At 35.2% G+C, this 18711-nt stretch overlaps 1 protein-coding gene across 2 annotated transcripts; it reads right to left on the bottom strand.

The window, feature by feature from the left end:
• Positions 1-938: 938 nt before the first annotated feature.
• Positions 939-16137, bottom strand: slc39a13 (solute carrier family 39 member 13). 2 transcript variants are annotated; one of them, XM_065267649.1, is made up of 10 exons: positions 15981-16137; positions 14179-14560; positions 12599-12706; positions 11248-11381; positions 4474-4602; positions 4204-4293; positions 3489-3539; positions 3099-3231; positions 2836-2935; positions 939-2195 (listed from the first exon to the last, which is right to left on the bottom strand). In XM_065267649.1, exons 1-10 carry the CDS (start codon positions 16116-16118, stop codon positions 2120-2122), a joined length of 1341 nt encoding a protein of 446 aa, XP_065123721.1. In that variant the 5' UTR covers positions 16119-16137; the 3' UTR covers positions 939-2119. The 2 variants fall into 2 exon arrangements, with proteins under 2 accessions (XP_065123721.1, XP_065123722.1); XM_065267650.2 differs by having other exon boundaries at positions 14179-14541; positions 15981-16122.
• Between the last annotated feature and the right edge of the window lie 2574 nt (positions 16138-18711).

Here is an 18711-nt window from a genome sequence, read left to right as displayed (position 1 = left end):
GTCACTGGGGCTGTACCCTAAGTTTCCGTTTGGTACCTTTACAGGAATACAAAACAGAATATAATTTTGGGTAGATTACCGTACCTTAAGGACCTACAATGTTAGAAAAAAGTCAAAATATGTACCCTAGCTGTCAGTGTGGCAGCACCCTTTAAGAAGGTAATTGTATGGACCATAAGGTACAGATATGTAAACATTTAGCACCAATATGTACCTTTGAGATACTAATATGTATTTTTGAGGTACTAATAAGCTCTCTTTGGTCCCAGAATGTATACTGAGGTACTTAAATGAAATCCTTAGGTGCAAATCTGTACTTTTTGAAAGGGTACAGCCCCAGTGACAGAAAAGGTACAGTTTTGTACTTTTATTTCTGAGAGTGTACAACTTTCACACAAAAACTGCTAAATGTCACTGGAGTTCATTAGCTCTTTAGTTTCAGACTAAAGACTGACACTCAAGCATGCATCATCCAGTGTGTGTAATGTATACTACTTTATAATTAAGTTTAGGAGTGCAAAGACAAAGCAACAATAAAAGATATTGCAAGTTTCCTATAGTGGTTATATGGTTATCCTGAAATGGTAAAAGCTCTAAATGGTTAAAGCACCATATGAACAGCTCAGAATAGTTAAACTTTGTGGTGAACCAACTTAAGGAAAACTACAGAGAAAGGTAAATCTATTTTTCTTTCAATAGACATGCATTTTCAGTGTTGTTTTGGACTAAACAGAAATAATTGGAAGTTGATCTTTCATAACTGCCTTTATGCTACTGACAGACAACGTGTCAAAACAAAAGTTATGAAATACATTCAGGTTCAATACTATTGATCCATTTCTAAAAGCAGTTTCTACAGCACTGAATATCAATAGCACATAGTAAAAGCTGCATGCAAACAATACACACACAAAAAAAAATGAGACAGCAGATTTAAGTCAAACAGTAACTTTTCTTTATTTCAACAATAACAATGAAGGGACTTTGAGATCTTAAAACTTTCAAAATGACAGAATAAATATATATAATCTCTTTTTGTTTAAATATTTACATTCTGGCAATACGTTGTTGCCAAGTGATGGGTTCATAACGCTTTTTCAGTAACATTTCATATACAGAACTATGACAAAAAAACTCTTTTAAAAATGGCCTACATATATAAAATGGCACAAAGTCAGTTAACGTAGAATAATCCACCAAGTCACTCTGAACCACTTAAGATTGTCAATTGCAATGCCACAACCACAATAAACTGTATGAAAATCAGTCCAATAAAAGGTAAAATGAAGCAGTGTAGTGGCTATCAAAACACAACTGATAACAAAAACTAAATACTGTAGAAAAAGAAACACAAGATGGAATAATACACAAGAATTTTAAAGAGCATGTTTGGCATATGGAGTGTGTTCATTGAGGACTCTACAAATGATATAATATGGAGTCAAATAAAACAGTTTGTTTTTTTAACAAAGTGAGGTGTGCACAGGGAGCTTATGTATGTTCATCTTGCTTGGAATCACTAATGACAGTGAGGCAGCAGCAGCTTAATGGAAACAAATAATCCCGTTTAATGATAATGTCCTCCAAAATCTTATTAGGTAAGTCTATGCAGCACATGTTTTGTCTTTGATAACAGAATCTGGAGTGTCTAAATTAAATTAGTGTTGAATCTTACGTAAAACCTGCACATCACACGCACATTAGTACTTTTATCAAAGCAAATTATATAGATTTTTGTGACCTTCTGACAACAGAGACTTTATATGATTAAAAACATTCTGGCACTTGTAACAAGTTTGTTCATAATCTACGAGGCATAACAGTCCACTGCACAAACCATACACATTTCTGCTCTTTTTTTATGAGAGAAACCTAAGCTGGGACCTATAAAGCATCACAGATTCAGTCTAAATTTCATTGGGACAACACAGACGGTATGTAAAGGATACGTGCCTGATTGTCAAGGTTGTTTCTTTCCACTTACACCCCTTACATTGTCTTTGGGATTGACAAAATTGTCTATGTTAAGCTTAAAGAGTGCTGAACTGTCTCCAAGATGAAAAAATGAAGTCCTCCAGTATGCTAGATGTACCTTGATAAGAGCAGCAAACGCCTGTGTTTATTCTATGATGAATGATAGAAAAGCCATGACTGCTATCCCACAAAAGAGCAGCAGAACCTGCTGAAATGAGTTCCTGTGGAAACATGGGACACATTTATGGACAATATGTAAATTAGGGGAAGTATTTCAGCATGGATCGTTATTGAAAGATTACTTAACAAGCACTCGATTTAGCTTTGTAATTATTTACACTGTAGTATTAGAGGGACATTCCACGTTTTTTTTTTTGAAAATATGCTAATTTTCCAGCTTCCCTAGAGTTAAACATTTGAATCTTTCCATTTTGGAATCAATTCAGCTGATCTCCGGGTCTGGCGCTAGCACTTTTATATTATACATATATTTGTGTTCAACAAAATAGAGAAACTCATACAGGTTTAGAAGAATTTTCCATTTTTAGGGGAACTATCCCTTTAAGGGCAAGCTACATGCAAAGCTCAAATGCAAAAGTAGCTTAATGCCACCTTCGTCAAAAATGAGAATGATATTAACCAAATGCTTTTGGGGTGTATTATATGTTCAACAAATACTTTAGCTAAAAATGTGCTTAACCCCATCCTCAGGCCACTCAGAAATAACAGGGACTTGGCAGAATCCATTAGGGTCTGATAAAAAGTGCCAATTTACAAGAAAACAAGTCAGATGCATTTAGAGGGTTTTGCACTTCATACTGCATGATGTAATATTAGTGCAATACGAGTGTAACGGCTTACCTAGGATTGGTCTCCTCTAATAGATCAGGTACCACATTAACCAAGGCAATGTAAAGAAATCCACCCGAGGTGAAGGGCAAGATCCAAGCAGTAGCATTCTCTACAGAGACATAAGAGCAGAATTATTTCTGGCAAACCCAAAACACGAATAGCAGCTAAAAGTCAAGGTAGGTTAAAGTGTACGGCATTTCCATAGAAATAATGCAGAACATTGATACTGACATCAAAGTTTAAAGACATAGTCTGGCATTGTTGTGCCTTACCTGCCCCATGCTGTGATTGGGAGCAAAGAGCAAAACAAGCCCCCAAGACTCCTCCTAGTGCTGTAGATAGCTGCATACGGGCGGCTTTCCAACGGTCAAAACCTGCTCGTAGCAGAATGGCAAAATCTCCCACCTTTCCACAAAGACCAACATATTTTTGTACGGAAATTAAACATTGTGTGTTTTTTGTTCAAATGTAAGGTACCAGATTACTTTCTAACGATAACGAACATCATATGAACAACAACTCTTTGAATAGAAGGCATTACTTAATCAGATTAGCTTCAATAAATTTTATTAACCAGCTATAAATTACTTTAGAAATTAATTTACTTTTATAATTACTTTACTGCAACTCAAAAAGTGAGAGAGAAAGAGAGTAAAAAATACCTCATGGGGAATCTCGTGAAGCAGAATAGCGAGTGTGGTCAAGACACCAACCTTTAAAGACAGAGAAGAGTAAGGTACTGTAAAGCCCTCAGTCAGTATATATCATCTTATTATAACCTTATTTTCCAATTCATCTATAGCAGGGAAAGTGTAAACACACAAGGTTAAAGAGAGTTATAATATTAACCAAGACAATGTTTTATTTGGCACATACGTTTAACTGAAATATCAACAGAAGTTGTGGGGGAGTTAGAGAAAACAGTAAAATGGCACAGTTATTTACCAATGCTTTCCATTGAATATCTGCAGCCAAATATGTACAACCAATCCAGTGAGCGAATGTGATAAAGTGTGTTGTGTATTTCTATTGCACGCAGTCCATTTCCTCTCAATTTCCCACCCCACGCATGCTGGGAGCCTTATGCTTCTCCACCTGGACGTCAACTTCAGAAACCCATATAAATACTGCTGCGCTATAAATATACCCACAGTAACACCACTATATCTCACTTATAAATGATCTCCTCTGATAAAATGACCTGCAGAATATTCTCACATTACAGAAAGCATGAATAACATGATGTAGAATAGGGGCAAAAAACAAAGGGGAAGGTAAATATGGGAAGTATGCGTACTGTATGTAAGACTTCAAACTGATATGCATGAATGAATGCTAGATGACTTTCATGTGAAACTGGTCTTTGTATACTCTTACCTTTCTGCTCACCAAGAAGCTTCCTGCCACTGCCAACCCATGGGTAAAGTTATCAATGCAGTTAGCAAGAAGGTTTAGATAACCACTAGTCTGAAGAAATAAAAACAAACTTGAAAATGCAGTAAACAAGTAAATAACACAATCTTAGAACAGATTAAAAATAGCATACTTGTCTCTAATAATTATAGAGAGCTTTTAATGTGCATTGTAATAAGACTGCAATGTCTAAACATGGGCAATAATGCATGAATTATTTGAGCTTTATCTAACCTTGATTTTCTCTGGCTCTGCATAAGGGCTGATGTCAGTCTTTGGCTTGGAGTCGGAGTTGTTGTTAGAGCAGATGCCATTTGTTTGTGAAGACACAGAAACCTCGCTGTTCAGATCTGTTAAACAGGGCTGGGATAAAGAGAGAAGAAAAGCTATTTTAACAAATCTGGGTTAATTCCACAACAAGCAGGCTCATTTCACGCCTATACTGAAGACAAAAACACCTTAATTTCACTGGTATTTAGACATTTGCCAAAGAAAATGAAGGATGAATGTCACATTCAGGCAAAATAAAGCACTAGACTTCTTTTAAATGAAAATATTGGGTCACATGGTCAATTGTGTGAAGCTTGATGTTTATTAAAGCCTTACATGAATTAATTAAAAAAATGGAACGTGTGGTTATGTGATGACTTTTTAATGGAACACAAGAGTAGAGATTTCATGAGGAAATGCTCCTGTACATGTCTTAAACACAATGAAAGAAAGATAAAAGCAGACAAAAGAACAGAGATACTAACGGCTGACAAAACCTTGCTGTGTAAAAAACCCATGAGCATCATTTCTTATTCTCTGAAATAGCAAAATGAGATATTCTGCTTTAACCCACAGAAAATAAGGTCTCAAAGCTGTGGTTTCTGTGTGCCATGGCTGACTTCTGTGGCCTGTCTGACTGCTGATGGAATGCTGGTGGCAGCCGCTTCCTCCTAGATGCTATTTATAGCAACCTAAACAGAGCTGAAGGTATCAATCAAACTCTAGGTCTCCCATAGGCAAGACAAATGGCACAGACACTAACATCCAGATTCAAATCAGAGACACAACCAGATTCAACTCACTGACATTCATGAACAAATTCAAATCACAGATGAAGCTAAATTAATTTTAGGAATCCAAAAACTAAAAAGGCAACTTTATAAAAAAAATATTTGAAAAAATATACATTTCAATGTGAGCAAGAAGTATGATATGGTATTGAAGAGTATTCCTAAGGCATTTGTTATGTTGGTCAGAAATTAATTGCCCAATTTAAAATGTGGTTCCACATCTACCCTTCTTAAAAATAAATGAGCAGGATTTTATTAGGAGTATATGTTATCAAATAAATGAATATGCGCTGTTAACTCAAGAGAAATTTCCAATCAAAAATAATCTAAATAATGCATTTTGAATGTTTTCCAAGATCTCTGTTAACAAGGACTATGTCGTTTTTTCTCGATACCTCCTAAAGGCAAGGAAGTACACTTTAAAATCTTTACCCATCCTTAGAATTGCTGGGATATAGATTTAATATTGTATTTATATAATATTGTATACTGAAAAAAATAAACTTTTGTGTGGGAAAATATATTAGATTAAAGGAACAGTATGTAGGATTGTGGCCAAAACTGGTACTACAATCACACAACTGGTGGCCAATACACAACATGACAACATTAACATCAGTTGATGGCTAAAACTCCACTTTTTAAATGACAATATCCTGGCCGGACCACTGTTGTCAGTGATATAAGTATTTGAAATGAAAATGATTTCTTAAAATGGCTCTGATATATCACTAGACATTATGATTAATTGATATACATTTCTTACATACTGTTCCTTTAATCCTCATAATTTCTACATGGTAATATTAACAATTTGAGAACTAGATTTTCCTCAATAAAATGATAATCAACACAAAATGAACTGTGTGGGAATAGTAAGTCGTATTATATATTTTCTTGTAATATTTAAATGTTTTATACTCATTGAACATAGTCCTAGAAAATCAAGTACATTTTAATCAAAAACTTTAGTGCGTTCAAGTAAAAAATCTGAGTTAATTTAACTTAAGCATATAAAAGCCATTAAACTAAAACAGTAGAGTAAAATTAACTTACATTTATTTGCACATGTTGTAAGGAATACCCGCAATCCTTTGCGCCTGCATAATTGATTTAAGCTTTTTCACAGAAAAAGAACTGGTAAGAAATGTAACTACTTAAATATTTGTTAATAAAATGTTATAAAGGTTTAAGCTCTTATATTATTGATGTGGTTTTGTTTTAAATGATAATTTTGTGAAGTCAATGATAAATGTTTCCTTACATGAACCCTGTTAAGTACATTTTAGTGCATTTCTCTCCAAAGTGCTGACAATGCATGTCAAGCAGCAGTTTTGTATCAGTTTCTATGGAGAATCCAGATTATTCAGTGACTGACTTTCAATGAATCATTTTTTCAGTGTATTTAATCAATTTTTTTAAGGTAAGTGGTTGCAATCAATTTATTTAAATTATTCAATTTATTTAGCTACATTTAAACAAAAAAGATTAGTTAAGTAAAATAAAAGATAAAACTTTTGTTTAAATGTAGCTTAAATAAATTGATTGCAACCACTTACCTTAAAAAAAAAAAAAAAGATTAAATTCAATGAATCATTTTTTTCAGAGTAGGGATGGGACGATTACCGGTTTCACGATTAACCACGATAAAATGTCCTGACGGTTAGTATTATCATTTAAAATTTAATTATCATTACAACCGTGTTTGATTACCATGATTTTGAAAATGCGCTAATGTATTGTATTCATTCAACTTAATAAACAGATTTATTTATTTTTTTACCACATAAATAATTTCAGGGACATGAAATATAAAATTGTGATTTTTTTTTAAATAAACTTGTTCAAATGTTTTCAGTGTGTGTATCAGATCTTTTTGAACATTTCCATCTCATTTAAACAAAACCATGATAATATTGATAACTTTGGTCACTATAATCATGATATGAAATTTTCATACCGTCCCATCCCTAATAGTTAGTCATAAATTTCGTACTAAGAGTAACTAAGTCCATAGAATGAGGTTAAAGAAAACAAACAGTAAATACAAGCTACCATACAATCATTAAACAAATTTATTTAATATATTTTAGGGCAGCAATGCTTCAATATTCAAAAAAGTAATAGACTTTACCTAAACAATTAAAATAAATCTAACTTCTGAAATAAAAACAATTAAGTGACATTTACTTAATTATTTGACAAATGTTTTTCCTGCATTAAGTAGATATAATTTGATTTTAGTAAGTAAGTTTTACTTAAAGTTCGTGCAAATTATTACAAGGATTTTTTTATAAAATGTACTGCTTTTTTAAGTAAATTTTACAAGTTGGTTTTATTTCTGAAATTGAAACAACAGTACATTTGTTTTTTGACATACACTCTAAAAAACAAACGGTGCTATATAGCACCAAAACAGTTGCTTTGGATCGTAACGATAGAAGAACCATTTTTAGTGCCATATAGCACCGGTGAAGAACCAGTGAAGCACCAGTGAAGCACCTGTGTAGAACCATATAGTGCTATGTAGAACCATATGTGGTGCTATATGGCCCCTATATGGTTCTACACTGGTGCTTCACTGGTTCTTCACCGGTGCTATATGGCACTAAAATGGTTCTTCTATCGTTACGATCCAAAGCAATTGTTTTGGTGCTATATGGCACTAAAATGGTTCTTCTATCGTTACGATCCAAAGCAATTGTTTTGGTGCTATATAGCACCGTTTGTTTTTTTAGAGTGTACACTCTAAAAAAACAAACGGTGCTATATAGCACCAAAACAATTGCTTTGGATCGTAACGATAGAAGAACCATTTTAGTGCCATATAGCACCGGTGAAGAACCAGTGAAGCACCAGTGAAGCACCAGTGAAGCACCAGTGTAGAACCATATAGGGGCCATATAGCACCACATATGGTTCTACATAGCACTATATGGTTCTACACAGGTGCTTCACTGGTGCTTCACTGGTGCTTCACTGGTGCTTCACTGGTGCTATATGGCACTAAAAATGGTTCTTCTATCGTTACGATCCAAAGCAACTGTTTTGGTGCTATATAGCACCGTTTGTTTTTTAGAGTGTATAGTAATTCTTTTCAGTCCGGTATGTAGGAGTAGCCTAAAAAGTACAATTGTTCCGATATCTCAGTTTTCTAAAAATTATATTTTTGGTATAATGGGAGATAAACTAATTAAATGTATATTGAATAATTTGTTTATAATGGGGAAATGTTACATTCATAAATGTAAATATGAGAATAAAGCCAATGTTTTCTTTTTTTAAATAACATTTTGGAATTTATTGTACATGAAGTAGAGTAAAATTGAAAAGTGGAAGGTTATTAAACCTGTTGAACGACTTAAAAATAATAAAAAACTTGTTAAACTAAGTTTAATCTTATGTTTTTTTTATCTGCTTCCTTAAAACTGTGCTTTGTTCGTTGAGTGTTATTTTACTTTATTATGTTTTTCCTTGTCTGTTAGTCAAGTTTAATGTTATCATTTCATGATCAAGACATTAAAGTGTCCATGGCTACTTAAGATTCTTTGGAAGTGACATTACTGAAGCACATTTCGCGCACAAATCTTCAAGTGTCTACTCTTTTGTTGATTCACGAAGAGGATCTAACCAGACAAAAAGAAAGAGAAACAAAATTAAAAGAATAGGTAAAGAAAACACTGCTTGTGTGATGTGCAAGTATTTTTAAGTTGCTTATCTGTTGCACTGTGCAGATTACATAGCTGTTTTACATAAGTACAACGCAAGCAGTGATTATAATAGAAAGCAAGCAAACTAAACCGCAGTTCGTGGCCTTGACTTTCAGCTTTCAGATTTGTCAGGCTGAAGTTTGAGAAATTGAACAATGTGTGCGCGCACACGCGTGTGTTGGTTTGAGACTGATGCAATGCTTTGAAAGTAGCCCAGAAGAAAGGTGTTTAAAGTTTCTGAGTGACAGAAAAGGTTCTGTGGGTATTTCAACAGTACATGATTCATAGTGCTTAGTACATGTGTCTGGCACTAACAGTGATTCATACCACATGATTTCTGGCTCTGACAGCATCAGTTATTGAGTCTAGACTATTTGCTTCCTCCATATGTGTGGGTTTATACACCAAAACAAGCAGTGTCACCAAACCAATTGTGATGTGAATTTCCACAAAAACAAGGAGCTGCATGACCTTTTCTAGAATATTTGGTTTTTAATTCTAAGTCACATTGGATAGGTCCACACACCTACACTCTAAAAAAACAAACGGTGCTATATAGCACCAAAACAATTGCTTTGGATCGTAACGATAGAAGAACCATTTTAGTGCCATATAGCACCGGTGAAGAACCAGTGAAGCACCAGTGAAGCACCAGTGAAGCACCAGTGTAGAACCATATAGGGGCCATATAGCACCACATATGGTTCTACATAGCACTATATGGTTCTACACAGGTGCTTCACTGGTGCTTCACTGGTTCTTCACCGGTGCTATATGGCACTAAAAATGGTTCTTCTATCGTTACGATCCAAAGCAACTGTTTTGGTGCTATATAGCACCGTTTGTTTTTTAGAGTGACCCACAGTGAAATCTTACAGGTCTTATAGCTGTAGAGTCAATGGCAAATTTGTGACCCTGCCTGGGAAAACACAGCTCATGTCTTGTCGTCACTTGCCGCTTTCTACATAAAATCATCCTAAATAATACATTGTGTGAAAATATAATATTGATTTTTTCGTTAATATTGACTGCAAGTGCATCATAACCTGCAGCACTTTTGTAATTGCTTGAAGCTGAAATATTAAAGGGATAGTTCACCAAAAATTACAATTCGCTTATCACTTACCCTTGTTGTTACAAACCTGTATAAAATTTCTTTGTTCTGATAAACACTAAGGAAGATAGAAAGAAAGAAAGAAAGAAACTAACTAACTATCTTAACGCCATACCAGCTTCAACGGCTATATTCATGGCGAGAATAAAGTATAATTAAATCAAAGGATGATTAAAAAAGATGTTTAGGAAGATAGTTTGAGGAATGTTTGAAACCAAACCGCTCATGAGCCCCATTTACTTCCATAGTAGGATAAAGGAATACTATGGAAGTAAATGGGGGTCATGAATGGTTTACAAACCCTGTTGAGGTGATACAACATACAAATATTTGCTTTACAAAATATGCACTTTACAAATATTTCAACACACCGTTTAATACTTCAATAAATCTCATCCAATGACCCTGGTAAAGACAACACATAATTCCCACACCAAGAAAAAAAAAACATTTATAAACCAACTGTAGCTACATTCTATATTTTTTTTAAATGTTCGTTTTTATCCAGCACCTGTATTAACTATAGAAGCATGTTTTACATAGTTTGTGTATAAATTATAGAGTATGAACAAGAGTCACAGTGAACTGTAAGTGCATAACTCCACAGTCATACTTTGGCTCCCCCATGAGGCTCAGAAATGCAATGTCCCACTGCAGTCAACTAACATTCAATATTCCAAGTTAATAATTGGTTTCTCGTGTGAGATTTCATGTTTTTAAGGGATTGCCATATTCAAATATAGAGCGGTTTCTTTATGCATATAATACATATGCATTTTGCCATAAAGCAAGGAAGAGCAAAGATATTATTTAATATAACTCTGACCACGTTCAGCTAAAAACAGAAAGGCATATACACCCAGAGTGGCATGATGGCAGCAAACTATGGGCTAACTTAAATTTTTGGGTATACTTTTCCTTTCAAATGCTAAAAGAAGCCAAAATGTTACAAATGTGGGAAAAACTGGAAATCTTGCAATTATTCACAGCCCCGTTGGATCAATGCACTTATGTTTTGGAAGAAAGACACTTTGTATATTGCTTTGGAAAAAAATCTGCTTAATAAGTAGAAATGTTACACTACAGAGTACAGACAGAGGACAAAGGCACATGTATAACTTACGGTGGCTCTTTGAGAAGCATCTTTATTCTCTGGCTCACTGTCTTGATCAGGAAACATCTTCTCCAAGATCAGGAAGGAGAGTAGACCCCCTACCACCCACAAGCCCTGTGCTCTGAAGTGTCTGTGGCACCCATCTATGCAGCATTTCCAAAACAAACATACAGACAAAAGCCTTTTAAATATTAAAAAAGGTGACATTTTAAAATATTAAAATCAACTTCAAGATACATTCATTTTAACAACTAAACAAAAATATTCACCCTAAAATTTTAATTCTCAATTTACCCACCCTTATACCATCTTAGAAGTATAGGTGAACAAAAACAAATTGTCCATTCAAATTCCATCATGTTAACTTCTTAAATGGAACTAGCTGCTTACATGGATATTAGCTTAAGCCAGGACTAGGCCTTAATTTATATGTTAACAGGAAATATAACCTTTAACAAACATGCCTTACTAAAAACATTACTTGTGTGCATTTTGAGGCAAAACAAAGGGCACTGATGTATTTTAAGATATGTCATTGCAAGTTGTTTTGTTTGGACAAGTCTTACATTTATTTTCGTCTAGGACTAGTCTAATCCCTGTCTGGGAAACCGCCCCTACAAGCACAAACAGTACATCCATCATTAAAGTAATAATGCATGTTCTTCTGATGGATTAATATTTTGGACTCAAACAGATTTGAGTGATACGGTAAAACATGGCAACACATCAAGCTTCAATTTTCATTGGTACTTGGTGTCTAGTCACTAGCTTTCATTTGCATGACACAAGATGTGCAAGTACCAATGAGATTTGAAGTTTGAAGTTAATGTGCCACCTCGTTTTCAGAGTAAAACTGAAATATAAACGGTTTTCTCTTAAAAAAATTTTGTTATCTGGGATGGCATGAGAGTGAGTAAATTGAGAGTTTTCATTTTTGGGTGAACTTTATCCACACATCAATTTGGGCCGTAGTTATGGAGATAGCAACTTCAGTTAACATCATCATGGTGTGTACAGTAGAGATAAGAAAGAGTCTTGTGCAATTATATTATCATCACGCCTTATTTTAACTGCTATAAAATTGGGCTCATTATGCATTTGCATCTATTTTTAAAAACATCTCCACCATGCATCTTTGCATTTTACATGAAAATACCACATACCAGATGATTCCATTCCAGGGGGAAAATGGTAAAAAAAGACAAGCAAGAATTATGCTTAAATCCACTGGGCTTCACAAAAAAGGGTTGAAAATAGAGGAGACCAAGAGATAGGAATAGAAAGGAAGACTGGGACAGATGATATAATGAATTTGTGCATGAACAACAGCAAATGTTATATATAATGTGAGAATTCTCACCAAAGCTGGAAGTGTAAGCCCACGCTTCAGGCAGGAGGTGGAGAAATACGTCACCAAGGAGACCGCCAATGGCAAAACTCAGCAGCTTCTTCAGCTTCTGACATCCAGCTGAAAACAGCAAAAGCATCAGCAGATCTTCAAATGAACATTATCTGAAGTGCTTTACATGCAACATTTTGGTCTTTTGTGATGACAACTGAATTCCCAAGTTGCAAAACGTCTCAAACATAAATGCAACTTAATTTTTAATAAATTCTGCATACAGTATGCATTTCATTGTTATTTATCGTTTTGTCCTCAGTTTCCAAAGCCTGGCAGGTTAAGCAAGCTAGTTTTGCAACCTTAATCATTACACAGAGTTTGTGGGAATGTAACAGGCCTAAAATATCTAGCAGTGTAATTTATTACCACCGCTTCTAAAACCATGTGGGTGAGTCTAAGCCTCTGTGGGACAGTCACAGGACACACCTAAACGGACCACAATTCCAGCTAACCTTCTATCCACTGTACCCTACATTAGCAAGTTAAAATGATGTACGCCCTAAATGGGATTCAGTGCCACAGTCCAATCTATTTCTGCATCACTGACATTATCCCAGACAAACGTTTTGGCAAGCACCACTTACATCTCTTTAGAGAGTGACCTGTCAACCATATAATGTCTGTGCATGCCCTTTTTGCCTTTCATATTCGCAGATGATTTGGATTACTCTTAAACGTCCAATGCACCATGGCAGGCTGGTCTAGATAAAGTAGTTCCAGTTGCCTTACTCAATGTTGTTGTTTAAATTCTTTTATAGGTCAAGCTTGCTCAGTTTTTTTTAAGGTTATTTATCATGTCAAAATCATCACTAAAAATGAAACAGGTCTGCTCATGCATTTACCATTGACTGTTGGGCTTTTAGTGAATCATACTCGTGCCCACACATACAAAACTGCAGGTTTAAGAGCAGTTAGGTTACCAGGCTATAAAGTTACTTAGTTGATAGATAGTAGTGTCGATTGTAGCATTACCAGGAAGAAGGAGATTAATTTTAGGTTTGGAGTATAAAGAGGAGACATTTTATTGAAGTATTTTAACTGCATGTTCCTAGGAACAAAAAAAAAAAAAAAAAAAACTGGGAATGAGGTATCAGGAGAATTTTTTTTCTTAAAGTAAAATAAGGAAGCACCAGAAAAGCACTGACTATTGTAAAATGACTGCTCTACAAAAACCTTCATATCTACCAACAGGCTCTCTTCAGATTTTATTATTGGGTTTGCTTATTCTTCGCTTTGCTCCCATTCCATCTTTCTTATCACAAAAAGAAAAGTGTTTGTTTTCAGAAGCAATCTTGTTATAGATGTCTTGCACAGGATGGCCACAAAGGTCTCATAATTAAAAAAAAGTGTCACAAAAAAATGATTCCTGCCTATCAGCTTGTATTATGACACCACAATAATATTTGGATCAGATTTCATAGTAAGACAATGCTACTTGTACCTGACCTGACATGGTCATTGTGCAACTCGATCCTAGATGAGCGGTTACAATGAGACACTTACACACCCACAAATGCAGGATTAAAACTGTGACCTACCCTCCGTTTTTAGGGTTGTTCCAGCTTCAATAGGTATCACTAAGAGTGGAAAGACCCCACTGAGCCCGATGGCAATCGATCCCACAAGCGAACATAACCAAACATCCAAGTTATCTATGAGGAACAGCTCGTTCAGGTACTGGACATCTAAAAAGTCCTTAGTGGTCCATGGACCTGGCCCTGCAGGTGCAGTCTTTGTTTGGGTCATAGCAGTCTGAGCTATCAATTTTCCACCAAAGGATGAAGTGGAGGTGACAGCCAGCAGGGCGGCAGCAACGAGAAGTACAGCAACTGCCCACATGGGCCTCTCTGGTCCCACACTCATCAGCCCAGACCTCCGCAAGGCACTCGGGAGGAACATTGCTGTAAGGTAGAGAGGAGCCTTCAAACAAAATTTCATGAGGTGGAAAGATTTGATTAGTTTAATAAGATTTGGCACTTCCCCTCCAACATGCAATCCCCCAACAAAACAAACAGTACAGATACAAATCAGTCACAGCAAACATTTTTGTGCCTCACAACAAAAACATGAAAAATAATCTTAATAGAAATATAACATGGTATCTGAAAAGAAAGAATGATTTTTTTTTATTGTCATTGCATGCACACTGTTAAAACAAATACCACCGGACAGGGCCTAATAAGTCTAGTTCCAGACTAAAATGCATGTGTGAGCTGCATTAAATATAAACAGTTTGCAACGAAATATCTAAAATATATCAGCAACAGTATTTTGTCTCAAGATGGTACACACTGGTAATATTTTTGTACAGTAAGTTTGTAAAAACTATTTAAATGTCCTAATATAACCAAGGCCTAGTCTCGTCTAATCTGATCTAATCCCTGTCTGGAAAACCACCACCACATGTTTTGGCAGTATATAATTAAATGCTTAATAATACTACTTACTATTAGGAATAATTGGGTATTTTTTATTATTATTACATTATATCTACATCAGACAGCTTCATTTGTGGCAAACTCAAGTCTGACATGAGAAGAGAAGCATAGGAGTGATACTGTAAATTAAACAGAGGAAGTACTGGTCAAAATGATTCACTGTACACGGATGGGCGGTGTGTTATCAGTTTTATATATCGAGAAAAGAACAAGGAATATCACGACTGAACACTTAGAATCCAGCATTCCTGAGAGTCGTGTAATAACAATGAACAAATCATTTCAGATGAATCAGTGACGCTTCAGTACAAAATAAAACCTGAAACAACAAAGTTTAAATGCATTACACATAAATGCATATAAATCACACAAGTATAGAATATTTATGTAAAGTAAATAAGGACTTATGTAAAGTAGGCATATGCATTCATTTAAAGAAAAAAATATTTTGTTTTACTAGTGTGCGTTAAATGAGTGCGGGGAACTAAAACCTCAAAAAAGAACACGTACAAGCTATACAATAACTGATTGAATAAGTACGTTGTGACAGCCCGCGTGGGACGTGCAAGTGAGAACACTCACTATGAGGGAGAGGCAAGTTTCCCAAAAATTCCTCACCGCAGGGCTCTAAAACTACCGTCCGACACGTTTAACCATCGGCTACCGTTGCAAAACACATTAGACAACAAGGAGGCCTAAATGCTAAATCAATATTTAAGTTATAATTTAAGTTGATATAAACGGCCAGTGGCATCTATGCGGTTCAAACTTGCAACACGCTATGTTGTTTTGATAAAAGTGGCGATGAAAGCAAACCTGCTGCCATACCAAGTTTCACGCCACGAAAAATAGCAGCATATCACAGAAATGCGCAAAATAACATTGTAATAATTTTGTCTTACCCTGCTGCTATTCCTATCGGTTTTACTCCGGCTTGACCCTGCCATCCAGACGCTTCTGTGGTGGAGACCTAAAGCACTGCAGCTGTAGCACACAGACTTTTTCCTCTTTAAGGATTTTCCACTGTAGCCACGTCTCATCGACCGGAAGTGCAGTTTAGTCTGTGCGGGGAGAGGGAGGGAGCGAGAGGAAGAGAGAGAGACCAGTGGAAGAGAACCACGACCAGTATACAAGGATACGCTGATTATTATATAAGTTTTAATGTTTAAAGTGTATTTGTGTGTACATTTAATATTTCTGGCAATTATAAGACTCTTTTTAAAATATAGTGAACAACAAAAAGTGACTATAGGCTACTTTTATTTTATCACTAATACATTCTAGTCTTTTGTTTTAATATTTTATAACTAGGGCTGAGCAAAAAAATATAGATTTTTCGATTAATCGATTTTTAAAACGTGGTCGATTAAAAATCGATTCTCAAAGAACAGAATCGATTTTTTTTTTCACATTTATTTCCGCAAATATTGAACGGAGGTATGGAAGCATTTTAGATTTCGCAAGCAAGACGTGTTGTGGCTTTTAATTTCTTTTTATTAATTACCCACTTGTAAACTGCTGTTCACTGTTCTTTTTTTATAAATATAGTATTTGTATTAAATCTATAATCATTGAGTTGAATCGAGAATCGAGTATAAAAACCTTCCCGGGAACCAGAATCGAAAATTTAATCGAGAATCGAAATCGAAACGATTTGATAGCTTGTGAATCAAAATCGATTCGATCTGGAACATCTGAATCGATACCCAGCCCTATTTATAACAATAATAAATGTATATATAATATGTATATATAATCATATTGTTTGTTAAAATCTGTGTTAAGTACAGGCATTTTTCCTGATATTTCCCACAATTTGTTATGTAAATTTTATTTCAGAATGGGCTGTTTTTATGGAAACAGCCTCAGATGACATAAGACTTATTTAATTTACTTATTCAAGTTACTGAAACACTATTAAGGTGCATTGTGAAGGATCTCTTGAGAGAACTGCAATATAATACACAACTATTAAATTAACTGTTTTGTTCTTAGAATGTGCCGTTTTTGAGACATTAAAAAGTAGTGATAGACTGATATATTGGAGATGCCAATATATTGGCCGATATTTAGACTTTTTATCGGCCTTGGCCGGTATTTCTTTTCAATCGGCCAGTAAATTTTTCTATTACCCAAAGAGCCCATATTTTCCGATTCATGTTTTTACATTTCCTTTGTGTAAGCGTGTGTTAATACATGTTAGTAGTACTGCCGTCGGTGTATGTATGTACCCCAAAGTAAATGATGACACGAGTTATTATCATCTCCAACGTAAATCTCTTTTCTTGGACTACAACAAATGCACGGATTGTAGGCAACAGTTTACTTCCTGGGATTGGTGATGTAGACAAGACCGACATTATCATAATTTATCCCGCTTGGACTCACAGCCTGTAAGTTAACTCCTGTTAGCATTGCATTGTGACTGAATCTTTCAAACATGGTAAGGAGCGTCATATTCCAGCTGACGTCAGAGGTATTCAGGCCAGAGGAATTCATCACAAAAAAAGATTATCTGGCCGATCAGTAATACAGAGCTTTTCAAAGAGAGTGAAATCTGGAGCTACAAAACTGTACGATATGTGGAAAATAATGTGTTTTTTGAACAATAAACCCGCAAACACATTGTATTTTACCAAATACACAAAATAACATTGTTTTTTAGCAAGGAAGTAGGTGCAATTTAAATTTGTTTTTTGTAATAAAAAGACAACCGGTATCACTGAATGTAAAGCCAAAGTCTGACAGACAGTAAAATGACCAATCGTTATTCACTTTTTAACATGATGTTATGTTGTGTCACACACAACAACACACTGGTTAAACACACTTACTCAACCAGTACCTTGAGATGTTAGATCCACATTAATTATTATGTAAATTATTAATTATGTAAATATGTTTTAATCAGCATCGGCCATGATAAAACATCGGTCGACCACTATTAAAGTCATCAGCAATCATAAAAATTTTCTATTCAGGGGCCATAGAAAGTGTATTAACTCAGTGTGTTATGGGAACAACTCCAGTCTAGACTGCAAAGCCCTGCAGAGAGCGCATCTCAGTGTCTGTTCAAACCCCTCTACATGACCTCTACCACAAACGCAGCAAAAGCAGAGCCGTTAAAATCATCAAGGGCTACCAACCACCACTGTAACTATCTTTTCACCATGCTGCCATCTGCTAAGTGCTTCTGTAGCCTGTAGGCAAAAACTGAAGCATCTTCCCTCAGGCCATCAGGCTCTTGAACTCCCAAACTCTCTTAAAACCAACATGTCTTACTAATAAATCACTACTTGTACAACCTGTTTGCACATTCTTCCCTTGTATATTCATCTCAATATTTATTAATTTTACAATATGCTGTTATTTTATCATATACATATTATTTTTATTCTGTCCATGGAGTAGACATGACTGTCATTTATATAGCCTCTATACAACTGTGTATGTGACAAATAAAAATGCTTTAAATCCTACACACTTATCTACATACAGCGCTGGTTCGCTTACTTGGAAGTCATCATTTGCTCTGTCAGTTTCCAGCAAACTGTTCTATAGAGCGTGTTTTGTCACTAAGTTGTCTCAGACGAAGACATTTGTCCTGAGGCAGCAACCATAGCTTCACCATGG

Source organism: Paramisgurnus dabryanus, chromosome 2 (genome assembly GCF_030506205.2).
Source record: "Paramisgurnus dabryanus chromosome 2, PD_genome_1.1, whole genome shotgun sequence".
Lineage (NCBI taxonomy): Eukaryota > Metazoa > Chordata > Actinopteri > Cypriniformes > Cobitidae > Paramisgurnus > Paramisgurnus dabryanus.
This window is presented reverse-complemented; position numbering and strand designations above follow the sequence as displayed.

Bases quoted from the DNA above. Each gene is read 5' to 3' on its own strand.
- slc39a13 (XM_065267649.1), bottom strand. From the start codon at position 16,118: ATGAGACGTGGCTACAGTGGAAAATCCTTAAAGAGGAAAAAGTCTGTG. The intron at 4,294-4,473 runs GTTAGATAAAGC...TTATTTCTTCAG, and splicing joins CAGAGCCAGAGAAAATCAAG to ACTAGTGGTTATCTAAACCT. The intron at 3,232-3,488 runs GTATTTTTTACT...CTTTGTGGAAAG, and splicing joins TTCACGAGATTCCCCATGAG to GTGGGAGATTTTGCCATTCT.